This window comes from Anastrepha ludens, chromosome 6 (assembly GCF_028408465.1).
Source record: "Anastrepha ludens isolate Willacy chromosome 6, idAnaLude1.1, whole genome shotgun sequence".
Classification (NCBI taxonomy): Eukaryota; Metazoa; Arthropoda; class Insecta; order Diptera; family Tephritidae; genus Anastrepha; species Anastrepha ludens.
In genome coordinates this window covers 98,691,107-98,710,620 of record NC_071502.1, presented here as the reverse complement: position 1 = coordinate 98,710,620, position 19,514 = coordinate 98,691,107, and the positions used below count along the sequence as shown (strand labels likewise).

The 19,514-nt window shown below is 36.7% G+C and overlaps 1 protein-coding gene across 4 annotated transcripts in view; it reads left to right on the top strand.

Moving 5' to 3' along the window:
* Window positions 1-11,725, top strand: part of LOC128865773 (serine-enriched protein) — a 50,799-nt gene extending 39,074 nt beyond the window's left edge. For 2 of the 4 annotated variants that reach the window (XM_054106108.1, XM_054106107.1), the window contains 3 exons: window positions 2,593-2,924; window positions 2,987-3,127; window positions 3,310-3,585. In XM_054106108.1, coding sequence (XP_053962083.1) covers window positions 2,593-2,924; window positions 2,987-3,127; window positions 3,310-3,492 — 656 coding nt within the window. In that variant the 3' untranslated portion in view covers window positions 3,493-3,585. Of the gene's footprint in view, window positions 1-2,592; window positions 2,925-2,986; window positions 3,128-3,309 lie in introns of all 4 variants that reach the window. The other 2 variants (XM_054106110.1, XM_054106109.1) reach the window with 2 other exon arrangements.
* Window positions 11,726-19,514: the final 7,789 nt, after the last annotated feature.

Here is a 19,514-nt window from a genome sequence, read left to right as displayed (position 1 = left end):
CTGCTTCGTATGCAGTGACAAGTAAAATCTATTTAGACAGCTAAAGTCTCAGTATGTGGGATGCTCAATAAGGAACTTCTATCTTTCCTTTTGCACACTTCTGAACAGAGTTGCGAGATGCTGGTATTTTCTTTGTTTTATTTCGAAATTTTAATTCTTTAGCTGGATTACCTTCAGCCCTCGCAAATTTATTGAATGTTTAACGGCAATTACTCGTATTCCCACTTCAGGATATGGATTCGCTGATTAAATAAGTTGATTTAGTTTATTGGTTGATTTATCTCTTGAATACACTGGGGGCTTCTAACCGATGCTTGCTGCTTGAGTAATTTCGCAACTTCACTTGTTGGCTGCTTGAATCTTACTGAATTTTATTCAAATTTTATTTTGACGCTAGCCTTTTCAGATTTGCTTAAAACTAGGAGTACATCAAATGCTTGCTTAATTCTAGGAACTTAGTTGCAGCTGCACTTGCAGCCATAGCTGCTGCTGTCATTGCTTAATTCTAATGTAAACCAATATAGCGTGGGAGTCAACTGTTGACTGCATGGGAGTCATGTGTTAACTTGCACACTTAAGTCTCATTTTATTTATACTTCCACCTGACTGTTAAGCTAAACGGCTCTAGTTTGTATGATACAATCCACATCTACTATAGCTTGAGCGAGTGTGCAAAACCAAGACTTTCTTCCCACGCTTGGTCCCCGATGTGGTGGTTTTTCTCTCTTTTTCATATCCTTTCGGGGCTGGAATATTTGTAGTTTAATACTCAACTGGATTTGGGGGTTATCGCTTTTAGTGATGTAGAATTTAGTTTCTAAGTAAACTTAGTCATCTACTTCTTCGAAATTAAAACCATGACAGTGGGACCAATACGCAAAGGCGCTGCTTTATGAGTGTTTTTTTTTGTCGGGACAACTAGCAAGTGCAGCACTCAGAGACAATTAAGACTATTGTACTACGCTCGGATTCCCTTCGGATTTTCTTTAAATTTACCCGATCTCCGAAGAAATCTGAGTAGATCTTGTGGTGCCGAGGAGCCAAGGTGGTCGCTTCTTAACACACCAGTGCCAAAGACCTCAAGTCTGATTCGAGCGAAGGCGGGGCAGACGCACAGAAAGTGTTTGGTCGTCTTATCCTCCTCTCCACATGCTGGGCAGAGTGCACTGTCTGAGATGCCTACCTTTTCCGACTGCGACAGTCGGTCGAACGTGACAGATAACGTCAGTTTTTTCCATCTGCAGCCTCTTTTAGCCTGCCAAGTTCGTTTGTGGGTTAGAATGACTCGTTTGCTAACCGTGGCTTTGATGGCTGCAGAAACTTTATGACTGCACTAAGAGAGGATGATGTGTCAAGATCTTCGCAAGTGGCCATGTTGTTGGCTGCGACTTACTTGGCGTTGCTAGCACCAATTCTATTGCAGATGGTTCCGGAAGCTCGCAACTTCAAACATCGTTCAAGTATCCGCTGGCTAGCAACCAAGCTTCCATGCATGGACGTCGCTTTGACTTATTGAACTTAAGATCCAGCATATCTTCAGATGTAGATGCGACTAGAAGTTGGCATCTGTCTTAGAACAAACGGCTCGTTCTATAAACGCGGAAACTGCCTTACAAAAAATACAATCGATGGCCGGCATTAATAAATGTTAGGATAAGACCCCGCCATATGATGACCGCAGCATATAAATCACTAAGCGGGGTTTCAACTGGATTTCGAGATCCCTTAATAGATCAGTCATCTGGTTCATATGCTTTTAAAGTTAGAACCGCCTATCGCGATTCAAGAGACGTGTTGGACTGACAAAGGAAAGCACTATCGACACCTCTTATAATTGTGCATCATATCTGTATATTAATGAATAATTTTTTGGTCTTTGGTCGAACTTCTCCCCGAATACAACTTGGTTCGGTATATGAACGGTAGTTGGTTTTTAATAGAAACTTTTTTATGGCAGATATCCACTCGGAAGTCCGCCATTGATGCTTTATAAGTAAAGCGACTCCAGTGACCACGGAAATGCAGCGACGAACCGAATGGTAGTTGCGCACAAACTCCCTCGGCTAAGGGAAAACCCTTTCATTTTAAATTAGCGTCATAAATTGTTTAGTCTTTTGCGTCCCGAACGATGCACAGTCCATACTCAGAGTTCCTTAGTGACCAGCTCTCACAGCCTCATCCACGTCTTTTCAAAGTGTAACTCTGTCTATTGGAGAATCTTTGCCACATTCGACTTGCTGGCCCAAATGCCGACGTTAGTTGAGTGTGATAGCTTCTTGACATGGTCAGTAGTAAATTCTGAACTGAATCGACCGCGAAAATATTCACACATTGCCCATTGCACACTGAAACGAGAATCTTAAAGATCCATCAAGCAGTGCAATATAAATGATGACGCTCTTAGGACAGTAGCGAAGCTACTTCTAAATAACTTTATATGAAAACTTCACAGAATTTTAGCTTCCCACTTTAAAGCAGGAAAGAGAGAGCCATGAATGTATAATATTAAGCCCTTCAACGGGAATTTCAAATAATATACTTTTTTTCAAGCTTCTTATAAGTTGTCCTTTTTAACTTCCGCTTTTCCACCAGGTGTCATGAACGCAGCTGATTACTATGGTTTGGAGGAGTTGCGACGCGCTTGTGCAGGTTTTGTGCAATGTTGCATCAATGTGGACACTGTCTGTGCTCTGCTCGCCTCTGCTGAACGTTACATCCAGTACAAGTGCACGAAGAGTTTGGTTCAAAAAGTTTTGGAGTTTGTAGACGAGCATGGCAATGAGGTTCTCAACCTGGGCAGCTTTACATTGTTGCCGCAGCATGTTGTGCGGCTAATTTTAGCACGCGAAGAGTTGCGTGCTGATGAGTTCACCAAGTTTCAGGCAGCGCTTATGTGGAGCAAGAAGTATTTTGATAATAATCAGGTAAGTATTGGTTTTCAAATTTGGTGCTAGAAGCCACGTACTCATCTATTCATTCTCCATAGAACATTGATATGAAAGAAATATTGGGTAATTTTCTGGATTACATTCAGTTTCACAAGATTCCAGCGAGTGTGTTGATGCGTGAGATCCATCCGCTGGGTTTGGTGCCATACTCGATCATCATGAACGCCTTGGCCTATCAGGTAAGCAAGTGCGCCTTTTGGGGTTTCGTTGATTGACATTTGCGAAGTTATATTTATTAAAGAAATGAATGTGTTAAACGGCATTGGCGCACTTCTGGAACGCTCAATTCCATGTGCGTGTGTGCTGTTGTCGTTCCACTCCCCCTTTGTCCCCCCTTTATGTCTGATTCTAACCTTTGCAGGCAGACCCAGAAAGCATCGACCCCGGAAAGCTGTCTCCCAACTCTAGTCGAGTGAGGCGTGCGCGCCAAAATCAAGGCAGATCGATGTCCGTACAGAGTTCCTTGGACCCCTACGGTTCGAATACAACATTGAGTTCAAGCGGCAGCAGCGATCCCACCAGCGGCCCGCACAATAGCAACTAACAAAAGTTGAACGGTCCCTCCTCCTCCACCCACCATTCATCTTTACATGGCCGCCATAAGCACCAATCATTACCAAAAATTCGCAAAGCCAAATCTCAGAGTTTCCGCACCCGACGCAGTCCATCTGAACGACGTAGCCCGAATGCCGCACCAATATTTGGTCAACCGGCCAACCTAACCCTGAACACCGCCCAATTGGCGACCACTGATAAGAAACTTAGCCCACTTACACCAAAGAGTCCCTTACTACCACAACCTGAATCCAAGAGTCCTGGCAGTGCTTCGCAAAAAACCCCGACAACTTTATCTCGTCAGGGCACGCTTCGTGCGTCGAACCGGCGTAAGAACAGCATGACGGGTTCCTTAGTATTGGCACAAGGGCGCCGCAGTCCAGTGGGTTTCAGTGATCGCAGCCCACAAGGGCGTCGCAGTCCGTTGTTAATGTCCAGCGATCGCCTCAAATCACCAAATGAATTGCCAGTGCAACCCATGTTTGGTATGGCACTACATAGTCCGACAGCTCGTAGTCCTACTGGCGGTGCACGTAGTCCAACGTTCAGCACGCACACACAGGAACGACGTTCGCCCATCGGAGCCGCAGCACCCACAGAGTTTGGTCAACCACGTCGTAGCCCCACTTCAACAGTTCACGTGCAGGGCGCACATTACGATGAGGGAGAAATGGATGAAAGTGGTGGAATGGGGTCAAGTGGTAGTATAAAGCGCCCATCAATAAATCTTTTCACACCCATCTACTTTAGCGGGGACAAGCGCAGTCCAATCACTGTTATGCCCATACCACCGATAACAGTGTCAAACCCGACGGAGAGTGGTAGACTTGCTGAAAAGATAGCTGAGTCTAATGCAGCAGCAGAGGCAGCACGCGAGCTGGAGCGACAACGCGAAGAACATGAAAAGCAGGATGCTGCCAAAGAAGCGACACCAGAAAAGAAAGAGCGCACTAGCGTCATGAAGGAGATACTCGCTTTCGTGCGAAAACCATCAAAACACATTTCTACACGTACGAATCGTTTTGCGAATGCTTTCACACGTGCCGAGTCGGGCTCTTCATCAGGACCGCTCATTAGGCAGAGCACCTTTTCGGCCAGTCCGGCTGCTTCGTCGACGGCGGCCAAGAGTGCGGTGGTGAAGCAAATGTCCGAAGTTGCATTCGAACCGAAGATGTCACTGAAATTCGCACACTACGCAAAAATGTCATTGAAACTACGTCGATCTGCCAACGACGATAAGGCGAAGCAAGCAGCTTCTGCCAGCACTTCGAAGCGTGCAAGCGCCGACTCCAATATCAGCGGAGGCGGTTTGGATCCACACGATGCACAGGTAGGTCGCGCCAGTGGCAGTCTCGGCGGTGGTGCCGGCTCCGGACGTGCATCACCGCTCGGCGAACTGCCATTCGAGTTGGCGAATGTGCACTTCGAAAAGGTTGGTGAGTCGTATATTAAGCACGAGAAGATACACGAAGAGGAGTTCGTGGATGAGGCCGGCACCACAACCGACACTATCGTCACCAGCTTCGTAGAGGAGATCACAAATTCGCTTAAAGTAGTCTCGTTGTCAAATGAGAACGCACAAATAGCACATCACTTTCAGCGTCGCTCGGAAAGTCGTGAGCCCATTGAGCCGCGCATAAGCGAAGAACGGGAATCCGATTCGAATGATCTTGTCATTCCGGAGGATTTCCGTACTGAACTTACCGAAATTTTGAAAGCCTATTCACCAGAACCAATATACGTGAATTTGCAAGTGTTGCGCCGTGAAACCGAAGAAGCTGAGGCTGCTGCAGCACAAGCGCTCGCTAAAGCAGCAGAAGCAAGTATAACTGCTGAAAAGTCACCATTGCAATGTCCGATTATTGAATTCGAGCCGCCTTCACGGCGTTCTTCTTTCGATCCACCACGTTCACCCTTTTTAGAGAACTTGCGTAGTCCTGGTGCTGACACCGACAATGATTTGATAAATTTACAGCGCCTCGATTCTGGCGGTGACAGCTTTGAAATGGTTGAGGGCGACCGTAAATCCAGTCGCGCTGAATCAAGTTTCGAGTATCCCTATTCTTCACGTGACACAAGTTTCGATATTTCACGTTATCAATCGACAAGTTACGAAGATCAAACTTCGAGCTTTGAAATCGTTGACATGGATGATAAAAAGAAGTCCAATGTCGACTTGCGTAAGTCTTCTATCGAACTTGTCGATGCGGAGACATTTCAACGCACTGGCTACTCTTGCGGACGCAAATCCTCGCTAGAAACACACTTTGACTACACGCCCTCCGATGCGAGTGGCATGACACCCGCGCGCTCACCTAACTTCCCAATGAATAAGAAACAAAAACCCGAGACCCTACGCGCTCTGCGCATCTCACCCTTTAGTGCCTTCTCGCGTGCACGTAGCCCACTCTCCAATCAAACCTCATCGAACTACAGTTCGCGTGACAGTTACGACTCCAGTTCTTCCTACCCGCACTCCGCGCCCATTCACCACGAACCGCAGCGCAGTCCCTTCGCCGATCCGACGAAGAAACATTTTCCGCTCACTATCAAGCAACGCGAGGAAGAAGTGAAAACCTTTCTATGCACTGATCAGCGTTGCGCGTCGATTTTTGAGCCACGTCCCAGTTCGGTGTTGACGCAACAGCTCTCAACCGGTTCGATGTCCACACCGTCGGGTTATGGCAATGGTACACCCTGCGCGATCGTGGGTGGCGCGGTGGGCGGTTTTTCAAGCGGTAGTGAATTTGAACCGCCTTCACCGCGTCGTGCGGCCAGCGCTTCACCTAAACATACTTTTACTTTTCGCATCGTACTGAAGAAAGTCGATAGCTCGCCGGAGGCTTTGTGTCCCGAACGACATCGTAGTCGCATATTTGATCGATATCGACGGAGGGATAGTAGACGCAAGAGAATACATGACGCAGGAAAAAGCTTTTAAGGGGCGTTCGTTGATGGGAAAATATTGTAGTAGGAATACTCGTAGTAATTTAGAAGAGGAAGTATATCAGATAAAAGGAGAATAGAATAAGCAACTTAGGAAAAATAATTGATTGTAAGAAAATATTTTCGAAAATTTCTTCAAGACATGTAATCCCAAGCTAGATAATCAAACTACTATAAAGACCTTCCCTTTGTACCAAGCAAAATCAGCACTTTGAAATTTTCCTTAGAATATCTTTATCGATTAAACCTCTCTGCCAAAAGTGGCCGACGAAGTAGTATAGTTGTATGAGGCTTCATAGAAGGATGTGGGTCATTCGTCACACAAAAGAATAGCTACAAAGAGGAGACAAAGGGTTGAGTGCCAAAAAAAACGTATATTGCAAGGATGATAGATACCAGGCTTGCTACATTTAACTCTTGCCATTGACATTGTAAGACAGTGGATGCTCAAAATCCTTAAGTAGTTTGTTCTTGAGCTAAGTTACCAAATTCTTCACTTTTTGGACGGTTCTTAATATGTAATTTTACAAAACAAAAAAAAAAAAGAAGTCCTTTAATATTTCACATCTGTGAAGTATTCCGGTAATAAGCGCTAAACGTTTCATTTTTGATTCAATTAAAATTGTTCATATAAGTACGGAAAACTGCTAATTGTTAATTTTTTTTTTTTATAAAAAAGCTTCTGACTTTCGTTTGTTTCCGCTCGCAGGCGGGGAAGATTAGAGATATACAAATGCTTCGCAGCCAAATCAGCATTCTTCTTTAACCACTTCATTAAGATACGGCAAATATGTTTGACTGCATTTGTGTATGGAAGCGAAACGAAATTTTCAACAACAGCTTCATCTTCCTCGTCATGCATGCACTTCTTTGAACATTACGAGGATTGCCTTTTATATTTTGCGCCCAATAATGAAAACACAGTGAAATGATAATAAAAATGGCTTTATTGGTTTTCAAAATATTATACTTGGAAATCAATACACTTCTGCATTCGCTAGAACTATGTAATTTTCAAAGCCCTTTTGCAAGTCAACTGAATGCCTTCAAAACGTTTAAAGGCTTCAACTGTTTCTTTAGACATTGAGAAAGAAATCACTAGGTGCCAAATGAGGGCTGTAAGGCGGATGACCCATTAATTCGGTTTTTGGGATGTTCAAATACTCTCTTGTGTGAGCCGATACGTCAGAGCTCGCATTATCTTGCTGAAGGATGACTCGTATATGGCGGTTGGTTTTCATAAATTCTTCGAAAATTTCTAGCAAACAAATGTTTTTGTACCACTCTGAATGGACTGTTTTAAGTTTCTCTAGTGGTACAGTTGCACCATGACCAAATTTTCCGAAAAAACAGGCGCGCATTTGCTTTGAGCTGCTTCTTCCGCGAGAAAATATGTTGTATTAAGCTCGTCTTGAAACAAGCTAACTTCCGCTTGCTGTTCGGTTTGTTTTTCTTGCTCATACGCATAAGTCCAAGATTCCTGCATCATTTCCACGTTTCTTTAAACCAATCGATACGAGTCCCTTATTGTGGAATTGTCAAATTATGCGGTATACAACGAGATCAAATCTTCTTGGTGACCAATGCAATATTGAATGTTCATGCGGGACGCCTTTATCTCGCGATATGTGACATGACGGCCTCGCGTTGTCGATCGACACACAGCATAGGCTCTTTCTGGCCCAGGACTCCCTTTTGAATGATCTTCACGAAATTCGTACTGCAAGGATTGACGTCCACGTTAGAACTCCAGCATACCAGCGTTTCATAGCATTGGTTAAGTGTGGTGCTTCAGCGCCACAAGTCGTAGTAAGTTGCTTAATGCACTCCTGCCTCGATAATCCTCGTCGAAAATCGTAATAAATCATAGCACGAAATGTTTTACGAGTTTATTCCATCTTTGGGGCGAGATGAATTTTTCCACTCACTGAAACCAGAACAAATAAAGCTCATAAGTGAAAACTTTATATGTAAGTTTATGTTAGAAAATACCAAACTTATCGGAAATAAACTCGAATTACAACTCATGACACGTAGTGTTGCAAAAGCGCAAGATATAAAAGGAGCCCTCGTATCTATTGCTGCTACGATTGTAAACAAAGTGGAAATACAAATTTAAAAAAGTTATAGAAAACTTAAGCTAAATCTTAAGATTTTAGGAGGCGGAGGAGACATGCAAGGAAAAAATGTCTAGCGTTGTCTGGACAATTTAGACTTCCCCTCTTACGAAAACTGAGCATTCACTGTAATCATTTAAACTCACGCAAAGTTTTAAATATTAGTTTTTCGAAGTCAACTTTCATGTTCTTTCTTTATTTGAAAAAAAAAATTACATTTTTTGGCAATACAGTACAACAAAATTAAAAAAAATCTTAATCCCTGGCGTCTCATAGTATTTTTCTGGTAATAATTATAATAATTTTCGCTTACAGCCTATGTTGGTTGTGCGGCCGAGCTCTTCCTTCTATTTGTGGCGTTGGTACTTGCAGTTTTATGCCACCTCCGAACGACAGTTTTTTTTATGAGAAGATTTTTCGTGACAGAAATACACTCGAAGGTTTGCCATTGCCTGCCGAGGGGCGGCCGCTGTAAGAAAAAAACTTTTTCTTTCACTTGTTGTTTCATGCTCGGAATTTCGAAACCGGGCACTACCGACTAGTAGTCACGCACTTACCCATTTGTCACTGCAGCCGCATAAAAAGGCGAGAATAAAAAGGCGCATATTTTATCAAATATTTGTATGTGTAATTTTTTTTCCATTTTATGCCAACTGAAAGCGCGCAGTTCTTATTTTATACGAAATTCACAGATTTTATGACAAAAGTCATGCCTGAAATCATCCAGAACTATTCAAAGAGTTACATAAAAGTGTATAAATCTTAATTTGAAATATTTCTCAGGTTTTATGCTCTAATTTGAGCTATAGAACTTGGGAATCCACCTAATAGCTTTTGTTTTATAAGTAAAAATGTGAAAATTTTTACATGAGACTCCAGGTATCAATTTTTGAAGTGAAATTACTTAGGCGTCGATGGACGAGCGAGAATGGAGAGTAAAATTTTAAGGCCATGCAACGTTTTGGGCATTTTCGTTCCGCGAGAGGGAAAAAGATATGACGTAGAGGAAAAGGAGAGAGAGAGAGAGAGCTATACCTTATATATATCTTAGATACACTTTAGGCTACTTTTTCCCGATTTTTTCCTTGTGGATGCGAATATCTAGTGAGAAATAACACTGCCTCCTTTTTGGCGTTTGTTTTTTGGTGCAAACTTGTAGGAAATATATATTTGGTGCCTACTTTTTGGCGTTATATTTCCTTGGTGCCTACTGGGCGTTGGGCGTTTTTTGGTCCCAATTTTTTTGGCGTTTTTTTTGTGCCTACTTTTTGACGCTTATTTCCGTTTCCTGGCTAGTGCTTGTGCGTACTTTAAAGTGCTATCCATTCCGGCTCGGATTTATTGGTATTGCTTTGCGGTAATTTGTGCCGTTGCTGCGGTCAAGGAATCGCTGCGCTTGTGCGGGCGATAAACGCTCGGAGTAGTGCGCTTTACCTACACTAGTCGACCCTTCTCCGTTTTTTGTAAATTTTGTCTATTTGTATTCACTGCAAATGATGTGAACTTATTTAGATATATATTCTTTCTCTCTCTCTCTCTCATTATATCTGGGGTCTGTCCCCCTTTTTTGTCTGCCTTGAAAGTTTCACTTCTGTTATGTGTACTAAGCGCATTTTTTCTTTTTTTAATTTTGCTGCACTGTGTAATAATTACGTTAGGAATACGAAAATGGTTGACAAGTTGCCAGAGGTTTTAATTTTTGGTGTCTAAGATATGGTTGAAGTTGCAGAAAAGACCAGTCAGGGAGGCAGTATTTCGTTGCATTCCTCTTTGGCGAGGGGGAATATGAAGAGCTGAGGATAGTAATTATTTTGATTACTTCGGCTTTAAACAGATTGAAAAATGTACCGGAATAAATAAGTCACACATTTATGTAAGTGAGTGTAAATACTTTTTTAACACAGTTTGACTTTACGATTCTCATTTCAAACTCTACAAAAAATAAACAGCTTTCAATCGAGAACTGCACATTTTTTATTTAAAAAATAAATACGAAATAATTAAATATACAATTGTTGAGGAAAATCAATAAATAATGAATTTTATAAAAATTTATAAATAAATAAATTTTTATTTAATAAAAAATCCAACTGAAATCGACCCACTGTTTCAACCTAGTCTTATGAAAAAAATTGCTATGTAAGTAATGATGAACAATAATCTTCACAAAAACGAATTCTCTAAAGTCTAACGGTACAACACTTGCAATGCAACATAAACCTTAAATAAATATAAAAAAAAAATAAATAAATATAAAAAAAAATAAATATAAAAAACACTAATAAATATAAATAAAAAATATTGTCAAACCTCTGTAAGATTAATTAAAACCTGCATTTTTTCACCATATATTTAAAATATACGGCCAGGCGCTGTAATTCACTGCCAAGTGAATTCGATTGAAACTTTCTGGTAACTACATCGAAATCCACTCGCAAGTGCATTACAGTACCTGCCCGTTTAATCCAAATTAAATAAGCAAAACCACACAAAAAATAAATCTAGCGCAAGTTTTTTTTTGCCACTTCAGTAAAAATGAGATTAATAAAATATTTACAAATACAAATAAACAATACCAAAATGTTTGCCACCTAAAAAATATGCATATTTACAACCATTTAAATAAATATATTTCACTAGCGCATTCGTGTTCAAGAACATATACATACACACATACGGATATGTATATTCTTGCAACAGACAAAAATCACAATAATAATAATAAGAAGAAGAATAAAACTTTGGACAATCTAAATGTTTCGTGTAGATGAAGTGAGATCAAATAAAATATTTACATGCTATATACTTTTCCAAATATGCAATAAATTTCAAAATATTTACATGGAGTTTACCGGTGTATACATGAAATGGTTCTGGTTCTTAGGCTGTTTCGAAATGTTTCAAAAATAAAAAATACTACAATAATAAACAAATTTATATAAAATAGAAAATATTCACTATGCACACCCAGATACACACACACGATTTGTCACATTTAAAGCAACACCCACACAAAACCGACTTCAATAACTGGAGCGTGAAATATTTACAAATTGGCTGTTTAGCGGTAATGGAAACTAAGATATATTTGAAAAAGGCACTTAAAAAAATGTCTAATCGTAAATCAAAAAAAAAAAAAAAAAAAAAAACAGGAAATAATTGGCTCTTGTTTTGAATGAAAAAAAAAAATTACTTTAAATTAGTGTATATACGAAAAACCTCAAAATATATGTTTTAAAGCTTTCACAAAATTTAATTCGAAAGCTTCACATAAATTCTACCAAAAACACATTCCCAAATTATGTTAAAGGGCTTTAGATATGGCATTTTCAGATAATTTTATTCCGCAATCATTCGCAAAGCTTTCACCAACTTGTATGCAAGAGCTTTGGTAATTTTATATTCTGAAGCTTTTACTAATTATGTTTAAGCACCTTGTGAGTGCACCTTCCCTTTAAATAATTATTGGTGATAATTTTCTCAGACGCTTTTGCCAAAATATGCTCAAAAACTTTCATAAATTTTTTCAGAAGCTTTCACAAACTTATTTTGAAGCTTTTACCAAAATATGCTCAACAACTTGAGTCATTTTTTTTTCCGAAGCTTCACAAATGTATTTTCGAAAGCTGAAAAACTTAAATGATGTTTTTATCTGTAGAAGCTTTTACAAAGTTATTTTCAAGAGCTTAAGAAAATTCACTTTCAACTAATTTTTGTTGGTAATTTTGTCAGCAGCTTCCACATTTTTTTCAGAAGCTTTCGCATAGTTATTTTTAAGCTTTTACCAAAATATGCTCAACAACTTAAATCATTTGAATCAGAAGCTTCACAAAATCATTTTCAAAAGCTTAAAGACTTAAAAAAAATAATATTTTTATTTGCAGAAGCTTTAACAAATTTATTTTCAAGAGCCTTAGTAAATTCCCTTTCAAATATGTACCAAAATATGCTAAACAAATCTAGTACTTTTAGTTTCAAAAGCTTTTACAAAATTATTTTCAAGCGCTTAAGAAAATTCACTTTCAACTAATTTTTGTTGGTAATTTTGTCAGCAGCTTCCACTAAAATGTGCTCAAAAACCTTCATACATTTTTTTCAGAAGCTTTCGCATAGTTATTTTTAAGCTTTTACCAAAATATGCTCAACAACTTAAATCATTTGAATCAGAAGCTTCACAAAATCATTTTCAAAAGCTTAAAGACTTAAAAAAAATAATATTTTTATTTGCAGAAGCTTTAACAAATTTATTTTCAAGAGCCTTAGTAAATTCCCTTTCAAATATGTACCAAAATATGCTAAAAAAATCTAGTACTTTTAGTTTCAAAAGCTTTTACAAAATTATTTTCAAGCGCTTAAGAAAATTCACTTTCAACTAATTTTTGTTGGTAATTTTGTCAGCAGCTTTTACTATAAAATTCATTTGAAGAGCTTTGGTAAAGTCAATTTCAACTAATTTGGTTTCGCTAAAATGTGCTCAAAAATTTAGTTATTTTATTTTCAGGAACTTTTACAGAATTATTTTAAGAGCTTTGGCAAATTTACTTTCAAGTCTCTTTTTTCGGGAACTTTTCTATAAGCTTTTTCTTAAGTATGCTTAAAAAATTTAGTAATTTTATTGTATTTTAAGAAGCTTTCCCAAAGTTGTTCTCAATAGCTTACGAAAATTCACTTTTAAAAGATTTCATCAAACAATATTTAACTGCAAACTAATTGATAGAAATCTAAAAAAAAAAATTCATATTTTTAGTAATTTGTTTGGATTTTTTTCCACTTTTTTCAATTTTTTAATTACCTTTTAGATAATTTTATTCGGTGCTTTCACTAAACTTTACTCCAGAGCTTAGGCCAGCCAAGTTTTAGAAGATTTGAATATCTGCTTTTAAAACGCGTTCACAGAGTTATAATCGCGGGCTTTTGTACTTACATAAATTGTCTTTCGGAATCCCGCACAAAATTATTTTTAATATCATAGTTTCTTTGGCAGTTTCAATTGCAAGTAAATTTTTCCTTATTTTCTAGAAATCTTTACTAAAGTATACGAAAATGATTTAAAAATTTTTTTTTTTTTTTTGGAGCTTTCACTATTTTCAAAAGCATTTGCAATTTCATGCTTAGAAGCTTCCGCAAAAAATTTCTAAGGCTTTGTAGACAACAAATTTCTCTCCACAGCTCGTGATTTCTTCAGGCGTGAGTCCTTTAGTTGCGATTTTTTAAGCCTAGATGATTGGGGCTTACAAAATCTAACAAGTATTTTTCGAAACTACCATACCAAACAGCCATTTTAATGTCGCTTAAAGCTGCTTCATCCAAATCATACGTTTATTAACATTTTTTGAAAAACATATCTATCAGTTTTACTCTATTTCAGTTCTAGAACAAAATACGTCACTACACTAATCAGCACGAATTTAAACGCTTAAAAGCCTTTACACACAAACACACCAAATTGCATAAATATAACAGTTATAAAGCGTAGATTAATATAAACAGTTATTGACAAATACAAAAATCTATATTTGTATGGAAAATATGTTTACACATACAGACAAACTTTTTAGCTAAGGTTCATACAAATCAACTTAACTGCAACAAATAAATTTTACAAATATAATAAATGTGAAAGTTACGGAATTGATGTTGAAAAAATATTGAAAATCTAATATCCGTTAAGTTTATTAAATTTTAGCCACAGTTAAATATTCAAATAGTCTGTTACGCCAAGTCACACGCTTTAACTAGTAGAAGCACGCAAGCTCAAAATATTTTATCAAACATGAGCGCTCCACAAAGGCCTTACAGCTGTTGAGCATTTCAAATTTGTCATCCCAAAAGTAGGCTATATTTATGCCTCGCTAATTTATTTGATTGGTTTATTTGCTTTTTGCTGCTTGCTGCCTGCTGTAGTCTACTTTTGGATGTGCTTTGGTGGTGTGAACAGAGAATGTTAATGTAACAGAGAATTTCATTAACATTCACTGGTTTGAACCAGCTTAATGTTGCGCCAGTTGAGCTTTTTTGCTTTCAAATCATTTGCGAATGCAATTGGAAAAATTGCTTGATTGCCAGTCAATATTTAGATGTAGATGTAGATGCTTAACTTTGCTTTGGAATCTTATTTTGTAGTGAGCATTAAATGTGCATTTGCTGTAGTATTTTATATTATTAGATGATATTTAAGAAGAAGTCGGATTTTAGTATCTACTTCGATATAAAACAGATCAAATATCTTTAATTTATTAAATAAACAATTTATTCTTTTTGATTTTGAAAATTGTAACTTAACATTTTTTTTTTGGTTATTCACATATTTAATGACGGTGTTTTTTTATTAAATTAATTAACCCCAAAAAATTGTTTGTTTCAATTTGAGGTTAGTTTATATGAAACTAAGGAATCATGTAATTTTATCATTATACAAGGTGGCGCAAAAAAAAAATGAAAAACTTTGATTCTTCTTGTGGATTATTTTTATTTGGTCTTTTAATTTTTTTTACATCAAGTCGAGAATATGATGTCATGTAAATGGCGGCCGCCACAGTTGATTGCCATTTGAGCCCTTTTTATGGCATTTTCCATCACTTTGGCCAAAACTTCCGGCGATAGGTCCTCACATTCTTGACGGATATTGTCTTTAAGAGCTGCAAGAGTCTGAGGCATGTTGACATAAACCCGCGACTTCAAAAAGCCCCACAAAAAGAAGTCTGGAGCGGTCAAATCAGGCGATCTTGCTGGCCAGTGCAAATCGCCAAAACGGGAGATTAGGCGCCCGGGAAATGCATCCTTCAGCATATCGGTTGTGGCACGTGCAGTGTGTGCCGTTGCACCGTCCTGTTGGAACCACATGTTTTCCAATCCCAATTCATCAAGTTGCGGCAAAAAGAACTCGTTGATCATTGCTCTGTAGCGCTCACCATTCACAGTAACCGTTTGGCCCGCGACGTCTTCGAAGAAAAAAGGTCCGATGACTCCTCCAGCGAAAACAGCACACCATACAGTGACTTTGAGCGGGTGTAATGACTCTTCGTGGGTTTCACGCGGATTTTCAGTGCCCCAGAAGCGTAAATTTTGCTTATGTACGTACCCGCTAAGATGGAAATGGGCCTCATCACTCATGATTATTTTTGATCAAAAATCATCTTCCTCTTGGTGGTGATTAAGGATGGCTTGAGCGTATGTTAGACGCGATTGGCGGTCAGTAGCTAACAGCTGATGCACCGTCTGGACTTTGTACGGAAGCATCTTCAAATCTTGTACCAAAATTCGTTGTAAAGACCGTCGACTGATACCCATTTGCGTGGCACGTCGTCTGGTCGATGTCGACGGCGCTTCCATGACATCCTCGGCTACAGCAGCAATATTCTCTGCAGAACGGCTACTCCGCGGTCTGCCACGCCTGGTAGCATCTCGTGTTGTGCCAGTCTCTTCGAGGCGAGCGGCTAAACGTCGCAGTGTTTCACCAGTAGGCGTTGGTCGGCGAGGAAATCTGCGACGAAATTCACGTTGTGCCATAGTCACCAACCGATTATTGGTCAAATAAATAGTCAGCAATATTCCGCGTTCTGGAGCAGTGTAGCGTAATATTGTTTACTAACGTGTATTTCGCATGTGTTTACTACACAAATGTCAAAACAGAACTGACACTTGGGGCCAATCGCAAAATTTATAGCATTTTCTGATAGGAGGATTACTTTAGCGCCACCTGTTAGAAGGTGACGAAAAAATTAATCATTCAGTGTTGATTGTGACTAACATTTTTACTAAATGAAAAAAAAAAAAGTTGAAAAATGATTTTGAGTGATGGAAATCTTTACTTCATTCATTGCTTGTATTTTTGTGTGCAGCAACTGTCCAGTTCACAAATATCAAACATGACTGACGTACGACGCCATTTGCAAAAATTATAAATCCTCGGAAAGGGTGATTTATTTTGCGTATAATTTTATTTTATATTAAGATTCTTTCTGAACAAAACAAAAGAAATAAATAAATAAAAATAAAACTCAATTAATTTTTAAACATTTAAAATTAAATAAATAAAAATAAAAATTGAAATTAAATAATTTTTTTCAGAAGCTTTCATAAAATTATTTTCAAAAGTTTTGGTAAATTTAGTTTGAAGTAATTTTATTACCATTTTTTTTCAGAAGCTTTCACTAAAATGTGCTCAAAAAATGTATAGTAATTTTAGTTTCAAGAGCTTTTACAAAATTATTTTCAAGAGCCTTGGGAAATTCACTTTCAAGTAATTTTATTTCCAATTTTTTTCAGAAGCTTTCACAAACTTTCAAAATAAGCTTTTAGCAAAATATGCTCAACAACTTGAATAATTTTTTTCCGAAGTTTCACAAAATTATTTTCAAAAGCTCAAAAACTTGAGTAATGTTTTAATTTCCAGAAGCTTTTACAAATGTATTTTCAAGAGCTTTGGTCAATTTGCTTTCAAGTATTTTTATTTGGTAATTTTTTCAGAAGCTTTCACCAAAATGTGCTAAAAAAATATAGTAATTTTAGTAATTTTTCATAAAATTATTTCAAAAGCTTTGGTAAATTTACTTTCAAGCAATTTTATTTCCAATTTTTTTCAGAAGCTTTCACAAACCTATTTTGAAGCTTTTACCAAAATACCCAACAACTTGAATCATTTATTTTCAGAAGCTTCACAAAATTATTTTGATAAGCTCAAACAACTTGAATAATGTTTTTATTTGCAGAAGCTTTTACAAATGTATTTTCAAGAGCTTTAGTAAATTCCTTTTCAAGTGTTTTTTTTTGTAATTTTTTCTGACGCTTTTACCAAAATATGCTCAAAAACGTGAATTCTTTTTTTTGCAGAAGCTTCACAAAATTATTTTCATAAGCTCAAAAGCTTGAGTAATGTTTTTATTTGCAGAAGCTTTTACAAATTTATTTTCAAAAGCTTTGGTAAATTTACTTTGAAGTATTTTTATTTGGTAATTTTTTCAGAAGCTTTCACCAAAATGTGCTAAAAAAATATAGTAATTTTAGTTTCAGAAGCTTTCATAAAATTATTTCAAAAGCTTTGGGAAATTCACTTTCAAGTAATTTTATTTCCAATTTTTTTCAGAAGCTTTCACAAACTTATTTTGAAGCTTTTACCAAAATATACTCAACAACTTGAATCATTTATTTTCAGAAGCTTCACAACATTATTTTCATGAGCTCAAACAACTTGAATAATGTTTTTATTTGCAGAAGCTTTTACAAATGTATTTTCAAGAGCTTTAGTAAATTCCCTTTCAAGTGTTTTTTTTTGTAATTTTTTCTGACGCTTTTACCAAAATATGCTCAAAAACGTTAATTCTTTTTTTTGCAGAAGCTTCACAAAATTATTTTCATAAGCTCAAAAGCTTGAGTAATGTTTTTATTTGCAGAAGCTTTTACAAATTTATTTTCAAAAGCTTTGGTAAATTTACTTTGAAGTATTTTTATTTGGTAATTTTTTCAGAAGCTTTCACCAAAATGTGCTCAAAATATATAGTAATTTTAGTTTCAAAAGCTTTCATAAAATTATTTCAAAAGCTTTGGTAAATTTACTTTGAAGTAAATTTATTTCCAATTGTTTTCAGAAGCTTTCGCCAAACTATGCTCAAACTATTGAATAATTTTTCTCTCGGCTTTAATAAAACTAATTTCAAGAGCTTTGGTAAATTCACTTTATGGTATTTTTTTAAGTAATTTTTTTAAAGCTTTTACTAATATATGCTCAAAAACTTGAATAATTTAGTTTTGCAGAAGCTTTCACCAAAATATGCCCAAAAAATCTAATAATTTTAGTTTCAAAAGCTTTTACAAAATTATTTTTTTAAGAGCTTTTATAAATTCACTCTCAAGAAATTTTGTTCGGTAGTTTTTTCTTAATTTTCTTTCCGAACAAAAACAAAAAACAAAAAGAAATAAATAATAAATAAGAATAAAAGTCAAATATAAAGTATGAAATATCAAATACGAAATAATTAAATATAAAATAAAAGTCTTTCATTTAAAGTTTCGAAATTTTGTGGATTTTTTTTTCTGTTTCAAGCTAATTTTATTAACAAGTTTTTTATCTAAACCCAAAATTTTTGATTTCAATCCAAATGTGATATCATTTTTACTTATTTGTTGTTGTTGTACATACATATATGTGTATATGAGCATATTTTCTTTGAAACCAAAGCCGCTTTTTAAGTTTATGCTTTAATCTAAATTAAATTATGTTAAATTGTTAAGAGCAAATAAATAAAAAATGCAAGATAAAACGAGTTGAATAAAAAAATGTTTATTTAGCTGTCAAATATTTTAATATAAAATAGTTCTGTATTTTTTAATATATGCACATCATTTTTTAAATACAGTGCACTCGCGATAACTCGAACTAATTAAAACAGGCGCTGTTCGATTTATCGAATTTGTTCGACTTATCAATTGAGTGTGCTATGTTAAAAAAACAGTCATCGATATCGATTTTTTTCAATTAAATTTATTTATTTATTTACATATGAATATGAACATGAATATGTTTAAAATAATTAATTCGTTTCAATATTTTTCATCAAATATTTGGCAGTCTTTGTGTCAGTTACACAAAAAAAGTCAGCTTTAACAGAAAAGTTAGGCCGAAAAGAAAGTTGTAATGTGTGTTTGTCTTTTCTTGCCTGCAGCAATGTTGAATATGACTTTTTCACGCAGCAATTGAAGAGTGTTAACCTTTGCGGGGCTTACTTGTTCAGTTGTGGCCCACTGAATTACCTTATTGATAGAGCTAACTGCCTCCTCAGATGATATCCGCTCACATGTCTCAGTTGTGTTGTTAAAATCAGACTCAGAATCACTAGTTTCAATTATTACTTGTGTCGGTAAATTCGGCACCATCATTCCATTTGTTAACATCATAAAGCGTAAATTCGACCTGTAAATTATGTTTTTCATGTTATGTTCTTTCAAGATG